The sequence below is a fragment of the Mus pahari genome, chromosome 2 (assembly GCF_900095145.1).
Source record: "Mus pahari chromosome 2, PAHARI_EIJ_v1.1, whole genome shotgun sequence".
Taxonomy (NCBI): domain Eukaryota; kingdom Metazoa; phylum Chordata; class Mammalia; order Rodentia; family Muridae; genus Mus; species Mus pahari.
In genome coordinates, this window is record NC_034591.1 from 102831094 (window position 1) to 102841351 (window position 10258).

Here is a 10258-nt window from a genome sequence, read left to right on the forward strand (position 1 = left end):
CCGGTGGGCGTGCCCCTGGCTCTGTTTATATGGAAGTGGCGCGGACTCCTAGTACCGCTAGGAGCTGCTGGCGGAGGGCGAGGAGAGCTACTTCTATTTTGTCCCGGCTTCGGAGGTGGAAAAGACCCCACTGGTCGGGCCTAGAAGTTGAGGTATGGTGTTGAGTGTCAGCCTTGTTCTTAGCCTGTGTTGAACACCCTTTTCCTGTGAAAAGAAAAATATTCGCCAGGACGGGAGTCACAATTTATCAGAGCTTTCGAGACTCAGTTTACCGAGTGTGCCCTCGGGTGGAAACGGGGGTATGGCGTGGTTGTGGCTTACATTGAAGGAGCTCTTCCGGTGCTTGGAGATCTAGAGACAAGTGGACTCTCACAGCTGTTACAGAGGAAAGAGGCAAATTTCTTGAGCAGACGGGAGGATGCGACGCTGGGATCAAGTCCCCAGAAGCCATCAACCTCAGGGAATTGTGCAAGACCAGGGTACTGCTCGTGGGGAAAGAAGGATGGCCACCAAGATAGTGAGACTGGATTTTAGTCCTTGCTACCTGTCAAGAGAACACAATGAATAAAGGGTTTGAATCTTAAAATTACAGTTTATCTAGAGAGAGCCAGCAGTCTGAAAAAGTAGGTTAATTACCCTAAAGATATGCATTCCATGCCATCTTCACCCTGCAGGATATATAAGGAGGAGATAGGGCCATAGGCAAAGACAGCCAATAGTCCTGGAGCTCCATTTTGTTTGGCCTCTCTGGCCAGATGGTCAACATGACACACTTGACACACTTCTCATATAATGTTTGCTTGTTACTTTCTTGGCTTTCTCCTCGTCTGCAGGTGTTTGGACTTGGGCACATTGGAACGCAGAATCTAATTAGTTTCTACTGATAATCGACCTTATACTCTTCCAGAGATTCCTGGGAGGTTAACTCAAAACAAATGAAAGGGTGTCGGTTTTGTTTCCTTTCCTCAGTGTGAAGGACAAGTGTGTCTTCACAATACAGAATATGAAAGTGTCCCTATCTGTCCCCAATCATTCTTCACTGTCCATAGCAACTCTGAGATCTGTGTCATATGAAAGATGACATCCTGACACCATGCACCTGGTTGGTTGTCAGAATGACTACTTGTAAGAAAATTCTCTGGCACAAAAAGATGTATATCAGAACATACCATATGTAGCAGGAGTAGCTGTGTCTTGGAGTGAGAATTTCTGAAATATGCTTTGTTCTGAAATAATAAACAATAAAAGTCTGAACCAGTTAGAAGACAGTGTCAGGTAACCATGTATAAAGCCTTCTCTAATTTCTCAGCTTTCCTTTTGGAAAGTCCACCACAGTGAGTCCAGTCTCACTCACGAGGGCCAGACTGTCGAGCACTTGTAGCCCTTGTTTCAGCTTCCCCAGTGCTGGAATTTCAGACAAGCAGCATCATGGCAGTGTGACTTGATTCTAATTCTGACACTTCCACACCTCTGGAGAATGTTCTCTGAAGATACTATTGTTTGGTTGTAGTGGTTTGATCTTCTCTCTCGTCCCTGGGCTGAGATCTGTCCCAACCTATCTGATTCTGTATTGAAGGTATGAATGAGTGACAGATGTCAAGGAATTAATGCCAATAAACCCTAGAGCCTACCTTGTCTTTTTTTTTTTTTTTTTACCTTTTGTTTATCCTGTTGGTGACGTCCTTGCATCTCCATTAAATCACTAATGGGGATGTCCATTAGAGGCTGTATTTCTGCAGAATGTCTGCAGGCAACAGCCATATAATTCTTAAAGGAGAACACAAAACAGAACTAGTGAGCAAATATTTAAGGAAAGCTAGTGTTAAAGTATGCAGTACATCAAGGTAGCCCAGCAAGCCTGAGACCTGAATAAATCCCCTGAGCCCACCTAAGGAGGAAGGCAAAAAACGAACTGCACGAGCTTGCCTTCCGATCTCCACTCAAGCCATGGCGCACACAGTAGTAATGATACCAATTACAAATAAGCAAATGTCTATAGATGCTTTTAACTTATCTACTTAGGTTTTTAAATCCCAGTAGGTGATGCGTTTTAATCCTCAGGAAGCATTGCTCACAATGTGCACTGTTGAATTATCATTGCTTAAAGAGAAGAGTCGAGAGGAGCACATGAACACACGCCTAGGAAAAATTAGTAACATTAACAGTTCTGATTTGGAGAAAAGCAGTTTGACTGCTGTGCTTTAGAAAGTTTATAGAATACAAGATATATATATATATATATATATATATATACACACACACATATATATACACACACAACACACACATATACATACATATACACAACAGTTTGTGTCACCACATAGATCGAAGAATTATACAAAACTGAAGAGCCTCCCCCCCTATTATTTATCAATCTGCCCAGTTTTGTTTTTGAAGCAAAATTTAGGTTCTTTGGTTGGGTAGGGTCAAAGGTCTACAGCATTAACTATTTAAAAATAAACTTTAGACCCATAATGGGGAACAGTGTTAATGATCATACACAGGTGAACCAAGTTATGTATTATGGATACAGCAACAGGTATGTCTTTTGTCAAGGTGAAGACATATAGACCAGGATTTTAACAGTACTGATTATAATTTGGTTTTGTTTTTAAATCTGAATGGGACTGGTTAAAAATAGTAGAGATAAAAAAAGAATTATATTGGCCATAATGATTTCTGTATAAAAAAGAGCATGTGTCAATCACTCTGTATGAATTAAATGTCTTTAACTGCAAACAAGTTCAGACTGCTACACACAGATACATAGAGTATTAAATTTACCTGGAAAAATTATTTATAAAAGTGGTTATTTAAAGGTGTTAACATAAACAAATTAGACTTAATGAACATCAGCTTAAGACTGGGTTTCCTAAGTAGTTAAAATTCTGACAATCATAACAAAAAGCATAAGTAATTCAACTTTTTTGTGTTTTTAAGTATTTTCGCAAATGCTGAGAGCAGATTTATATCTTCCAGTCTTACAAGAACTCACTGTTCTAAACTACCGACTTTTAGGTTGTGTGGGTGTAACAGCACAGGACCACACCATTGAAAGTTGTTCCCAAAGACTTTGTGCACCCCTGCTTTCCACTCCCTTCAGCTTGCTGGTTTTACCCTCATTTTTTTGTTTGTTTTCATTTGGGGAAAAAAATCTAGTCATCTTACCCAAGGCAAAATCCTGTTTTATTGTACAAAAATCCTTCATTATCTAAAATACTCCCTTTCACTGGGCACTGTAGCAGTGCCTCTGATTGCAGAACTGGAGAAGCAGAAGCAGGTAGATCTCCATGAGTTTGAGCCCACCCTGGTCTATGTAGTGATTTCCTGTAGAGCTAGGTAGTTATAGACAGTGAGACCCTGACTTAAAGATAAATAATAAAAATAAAATATTCCCTTTTTGTCCTTACAAAAATATTCTCATACTTTGTTTAAATAAAATCTCTCATGTTTATGTGGGAAAGAGAGCCAGTTAAGCCACTCTTGCCCATATCAGTAAAGTGATGCTGATGTTGGCTGGTGTGAGAAGATCCCCTGGATGTGAGCATGGCTTAACTCCAGTGGCTGCCCGACCTGGGGACTGTTATTTGGAAAGCAGATCTACTGGGATGGAAGGGGGTTCATGAGACACAACAGTTGTGTCCTTCATGCTATGGCTAAGGAGCAGGGAGGTCAGTGTAGACTACAGATCATTTTAGTAGGAGCCGCTACAGCTGAGGCAGGGACAAACACTGCTATAAAGGCCCATACCGAGGCAGGAGGTGCGAGCACACAGTCACACCAGACCCCAGGTCCTCCTAACACAGTGGTCCCCAAACCTTTAATACAGTTTCTCCTGTTGTGGTGACCCCCAAACATTAACTGTAATTTTGCTACTGTTATTAATCATAATGTCAATACCTGATATGTCGGGTCTTGGGTGGCCCCTGTAAAAGGGTTATTTGACCCTCAAGTTAAGAAACACTGTCTTAGCAGGTGCATTCAGATAACCAGGCTGGAACTGGAGAAAAACACTAAAAAGGAACCAGGAAGAAGATAGGGGGGGCTTCATAAGGGTGGGGTCCAGTGTACCATTCCAGAGCTTGCTTGTCCTGGTTTATTCCATGGGGTCACAAGGAAAATGGATGTGTGTCACCTTCACAGTCCAGTTCTTGACTTTGGTTTACAATTATTCTGGAGCCATCCAAGGAATTTCCTCCCCAGATCTACTGCCCAGAGGGAGGGCAGGCACCAGCACCTTCTACTTAATGCTACTTAGGAGTGGGAACCATTTCAGACACTTCTGGCTCTGTGGTACCAGATGAGAGGAAGAGAGGCAAGGTTGGGGCTTGTATTACACAATATTTAAGGGTGCGCACTAGGGGTTGACCCTTTGCCTTTCACCACATCAAGTCTTTCTAGTCAAGGGAAAGAGGCTTTGCTGGAACTTGAGCTTGGAAACACGGCTCTGTGATGCAGGGACTGTGACTAGGAAACACAGTTCTTTTTTTCTTTTTTTTTTTTTTTTTGGTTTTTTTCGAGACAGGGTTTCTCTATATAGCCCTGGCTGTCCTGGAACTCACTTTGTAGACCAGGCTGGCCTCGAACTCAGACATCCGCCTGCCTCTGCCTCCCAAGTACTGGGACTAAAGGCATGCGCCACCACCGCCCGGCCGGAAACATAGTTCTTAGGACATCACATCTTCCTGCACAAAGGTGCCATCTCCGTACCAGACCCCAAAGAGCCTGTAACTAAGTAATGAGAGAAGGAACAGTTTATATGTATGCTGCATATAGGTCAGCGCATTAAAAAAGTTCCCTTTTCCTGATCTACAGGTGAAGACACAGCTGCTCAGAGAGGATGAGAGAGAGAAAGCACCCAGTGGCTAGAGGCTAAAACTGGGAGGATGCAGGGGAGTAATCAGGTCCTGCTAGCATAATACTTCCTCTCAATGTTAGTGACAGCAGAAAAATATACCCTTGGACAGGACCCACATGGGTCCTGGGAGGTTGGGAAAGGGAAGTTCAGGAGACTCACATGGCTTCTCTCTTCTGCAGGGTTCAAGGAAGGTGTGCAGGCAGGTATAGCTGTCTTTCCTGGATGCCAACATTTGAGGCCCAGAAGTCTCCCATGGTTCCCTATCACATCCGCCAGTACCAGGACAGCGACCATAAAAGAGTCGTGGATGTGTTCACCAAGGGCATGGAAGAGTACATCCCCTCCACCTTTCGGCACATGCTTATGCTGCCCCGAACCCAACTACTCTTACTTGGGGTGCCCCTTGCCCTGGTCCTGGTGTCTGGCTCCTGGTTACTGGCTGTTATATGCATCTTTGTTCTGCTCCTACTCCTGCGGCTCCTTGCCAGACAGCCCTGGAAGGACTATGTGGCCCTGTGTTTGCAGACAGACATGGCTGACATCACCAAGTCTTACCTGAATGTACATGGTGCCTGCTTCTGGGTGGCTGAGACTGGAGGACAGGTGGTGGGCACAGTGGCTGCTCAGCCAGTCAAGGATCCTCCGTTAGGGAGGAAGCAGCTGCAGCTCTTCCGTCTGTCTGTGTCCTCACAGCATCGAGGACAGGGGATAGCGAAAGCACTGACCAGAACTGTCCTCCAGTTTGCAAGGGACCAGGGTTACAGTGATGTTGTCCTTGAAACCAGCACCTTGCAGCAAGGTGCTGTGACTCTCTACCTGGGCATGGGCTTCAAGAAGACAGGCCAGTACTTCATGAGTATGTTCTGGAGGTTAGCAGATATTTATACAATTCAATTAAAGTACTCCTTCCCTTCTGCCTAGGAAGGGTGGCTGTGACCTTATGCTCCTGTGCAGCAAGCACACTTCTCTGCACTCTGCTATTGGAACCAGTGAACCCCGTCATGTCAGTGTGATTAACAATAAAAGCTTGTTGGCACACACCAGATTCTAATGCATGTGAAGGCTGAGTGGGGGGTTGGGAGCACTGCTACATTCTAGGTGTCTGGGGTGCCTGTGTTTCATATACCTAGCCCCATGTTACTGTTGCATTATAAACTGCAAAATACTACTGTATGGATTTCACTTTTTTTTTTTTTCAATTCTAGGCTCTGCCATTAATTGCTTAGTTCTCAGTACCCTTGAATTGTACAAAGTGCCTGCCCCACCCACAGGGCGTGGCCCCAGCTTTGGAAACCTGGTCTGGGATCTAGGCAACTCTGGAAGGCAAAAAATTCATAGGCCAAGACTCTCACAGAAAGTTGGAAAGCCCGGCCGGTGCTCAGAGTCCGGTCCAATGCCACTTCAGCCCTCAGTGACAACAGTTCTGAGGTGACAGTAGTGTCTCCTCCTCGGGTCTTCGTAGTTGGATGGGTGACGTTGGCATCATGGATTTCACTTTTGAATGTGGCTCAGACGTTTCTGTAGGGCTGGAGAGGGCTACTCACCTAGCCCCAGGACACTGAGTTGGTTAGATGGAAACATGGGAAGTGAGCATGAAGGTTTCTCTCTGTGTGTTCCTGTGTTCCAGGAAGCCATGAGCCTGTGGTCAATGACCTTCTCAGACTTAGTGAATAATACCTTGAGTCCACTTTTTTTTTTTTTATTCTTTGACAGTTTCACACACGTATACACTGAGTTTCTTATTGTACGGTCTTCATGCACACAGGTATCATTACAGCTAAGCCCAACCCACAAAGGAGACAGGAGCTCCCCAGTGCTGGATACTGATGCAAGTATCAGAAGGTTGTTGGGTGAAGACCAGCTTCCCAGGGTTTTGAGTTGTTTTAGATGGTGTTCACGTCCTCAGAGTAGAGGCTTTCATTAAAAAGGCATGCAGTTATACAAAATACTCGAAAATCTCCTTTACCCACCCACCCCCCAGACTTCAGTAAAGGTACATTTCGAACTGTCGCCTGTGTTTGGGATTCAAGAGCCCTGTCATCCTCACATAGAAGAGCTCTGACTCCTCAGAAATAGAATATAGGTGTGCACACACGTGTGCACAGTCACTATCGTCTCCTTATTTGGAAATTAGAAAAAAAAACTGTCTCTATCGCTTTCTCTTACAGCAGTGCTCTCAGTAGGAAGTTTGCTATGACTGTTTCCTAGGAAACTAAACACTGCTCCTTTCAGAAAGTAGGGTTTCACTTCCTAGGAAATAGTTACTTTCTGAAAGCTCATGAGACTTGTTCAGTAAGCAAAAGAGGCCCAAGACTGACAAGATCAGGAAGCACCTGGAACCTAAAGGGTCCACTGAGGCCCACCCCAAGGTTCTATTAGCAGCGACTGCTGGGGAGGAGAGACTGGCCTTTCAGAGCTGCTGCTTGCAAGTGGCGCAGGGCTCCAGGAAGGTTTGAAAGTCATGCCTGTGGCTTTTCAGGGATGAAGCTGCCTTTGAATCATCCAGGCTCCTGTATTAGCTCTTTGCTCCCATTCCTAGACACAATAAACTCACTAATTCAACTAAGCTAGATGTGGATTGTAGGATTTATCTGGTCTGTCAGTGTCCAACCTGGAATATCTTCTTATTTCTGCAAGAAAAGCGCCCCAATGCTTGTCATTGTAAATGTCTCCTCCACTCCTTGGAGATGTGTGTAAACCTTAGGAGTTAACAGTGCTCACATGCCACACACTAGCAGTCTCCTCAAGATCCCTGGTGCCCTCTTGAGATGCAGGGACCCAGAGGAGTAATGCCTACCTCCTAGACTGTGGGGATGTTGGAAGCCTATCTTGGGCTCTTAAATAGGACACTTGATGCTCACTCATGAAGATAGGAGTTTCTTGTTGCTTTGCCTCACACAATTTAATAGGTGTCAAGATAGAGTGAGGTGGATCAAGGTGAAGCTATCCTCCACCACAGACTTCTGTTGTTTACAGAAGCATGGGGTGGGTGTAGCTGCAGGCGGGGTGACAGGGGAAAGTTTCCTTAAGTCTAGAACAATGCCATTGAAATACAGTGTTGGCATCACACTGGGGTATTCCCTGTTCAACCACGAATGTGTTCTTTCCTACCCCTGCAGAAAGGACTTCCACGTTGGACATCTTTGTTTTAAATGCACTAATTTTAGCATAGTCCGGCCAGCCTAGTCTCAACACAGTGGCTCTGTGGCAGTGGGAATGCTCCCAATACCAGACTTCATGGCACTGTAGTGTGTCCTCTAACCCAAAAAGATGGCCACAAACTGCTAGAATACAAATTAGCAGATGTTCCTGATAGCCAAAAACATGTGTCTCACTGGGCCTCTGGGAGAAACAAGGCTCTGGTCTATGTGACTACCTACATACGAAGCTATGCCCGAGGGCAGCCTCTGTATAGGTGCTGCCCCTGCGCCTAAACCCCAGGACTTCTCAGGTAGGTTCGTCCACCCACTCCACTCTAGGGGACAAAGAACAGCATGTTAGTTTCTACTTGCCAAGGTGTCCATCCCCACTGCAGGGAGAGGACACCTGCTATAGCCACTGTCCTTCAGCCAGCTCTGGACTGCTCAGCCCTTGCTGTGATCCAAGTTGGACCTAGTCTGGGGCTCTGCTGAGAGAAATCCAGACGCCACCTACTCAGGACTCATCTCTTCCCACCCTACTCTGTGACAGTGATGTAGAGCTGAGTACCACAGGGACAGGCAGGACTCACACTGAGGATGCTCTAAAGCCAGCATGCTGTGACTGTGAGCCTGAACAGGAAGAGCAGAAGTTTGAAGTCACCAAGGCTGCCTGTTCTGGACAGGAAGGGAGGGAAGGTTTGGGGACCCTGGACAGCTGGGAATAGACCCTGTCCTCAAGGAGGCCCCAGACAAAGCACCGGCTCACTCTCTCCCAGGCCTCCCACCTCATCCCCAGTGCGGAACCCTGGCTGTGGCAGTACAGAGGCCCAGTCTCCAGGGCAGAGGGTGGCAGGAGGGTAAGTGCTGACCTGGGCGCAAAGGGCTGTGAAGGCATCTNCNACAGCCAGTTGNGACNCATCTAAATTCTGTCCCCAAAGCAACTGACCCCGAAGGCCATGCTTTTCTCTCTGGGGACTGAACAGAGCTGCAGCAAAGCCAGNAAAAACAGAACAACAAAGCCAGAGTGGCCATGAGCCAGCCCAGCTCAAGGCTGCTGAGCACACAGCTTGGGATGGGGTAAGTAGGAGGCTGGCAGCAGGAGGCCATCGCACAGCCTGTGAGCCACTGGGCTCCCCTAAAATGCAGCTGGAGGCTTAGGGCTGGCTGGGTTCTGAGTGGTGGCTGGGGTGTGCCAAAGCCACCTCCTCCATACTGACACAAAGCCTTGCTTGTCTTTCCCAATCCTGGGGAGCAAGAATGACCACTGGTTTACACAGCCCCTCCTCCACCTTATCCCTGCTGGCTTCTTATCCAAGGAGGCAAATACACGTGACCCCTGAAAGCATATCTCCTGTCTCTTTTCTCCACCCCCTTACCCATATAGGTTGATACACATATCTGCAGAGGTTAGAGGAGCACGCCACCCTCTTTTTGAAACAGTCTCTCAGTGGAACTTGGGACTCATTTATTAGAGTCCACTGGCTGCAAAAAGTCCTAGGGATAGTCTGGTTTCTGCCTCCTCAGAGCTAGGATTTACAAGAGCTGGCCATGCCTCAGACATAAACGTGGATACTATGGATCCAACTCAGGTCCTAATAGTTATTGGCAAGCACTTTTCTGCCTGGGCCTATCCCTAGCTCCTACATCTCCTTTCCTCACAGCACTACATTCTAGGTAGAAATGAGCAGCTTTTCCAAAGCATAACACAGGCTCTGGAATTCACTGGTTACTGTAGAGAACATTGTTCTTACAGGGGCTCAAATGATCCTTTGAGAATCATGAGAACTTCAGTTAACTTCCTCCCTGGGAAATGGAAACATTTTGTTTTCCTGGTCAGAGGCTCACAGGGATCAAACACATCCTGAGGAGAAAATAAGAGCTTCACAAATCATCTTCCAGACACACATTAATAAACTGTACCAGCAGTGCACAAAGGGGAGGATGTGTTTAGTAACTGGCATGGCTGGCAAGGTTGCTTTGGGGCAGCTCATCCCTGCACCGGCATTCAGAGTGTGGTGGGGCAGCGTCCCCTGTGTGCAGGCATTAGAGGTGCTGTGGAGCTGGCTAACTTGGACACTGGTATTAGTAGTGCACACAGTAACAGACTCACACCAACACCAACTGAGGAGTTCCTGCCGCCTCTTTATCCCACTCTTTCCATGGTAGGGACACCAAGTTCAATGCCAGGATCCCACAGTGGAAGGAAAAATCCAGCTCTTAACAATTCTCCTCTGATTAAGATTAAGGCTCCCTGGCC

General features: G+C 46.3%; 1 protein-coding gene across 1 annotated transcript; it reads left to right on the forward strand.

The window, feature by feature from the left end:
* Positions 1 to 29: 29 nt before the first annotated feature.
* LOC110317018 (probable N-acetyltransferase CML1) lies at positions 30 to 5906 on the forward strand. The gene is made up of 2 exons (XM_021191356.2): positions 30 to 152; positions 5041 to 5906. The coding sequence occupies exon 2, from the start codon at positions 5084 to 5086 to the stop codon at positions 5780 to 5782; it is 699 nt and encodes a 232-aa protein (XP_021047015.1). The 5' UTR covers positions 30 to 152; positions 5041 to 5083; the 3' UTR covers positions 5783 to 5906.
* Positions 5907 to 10258: the final 4352 nt, after the last annotated feature.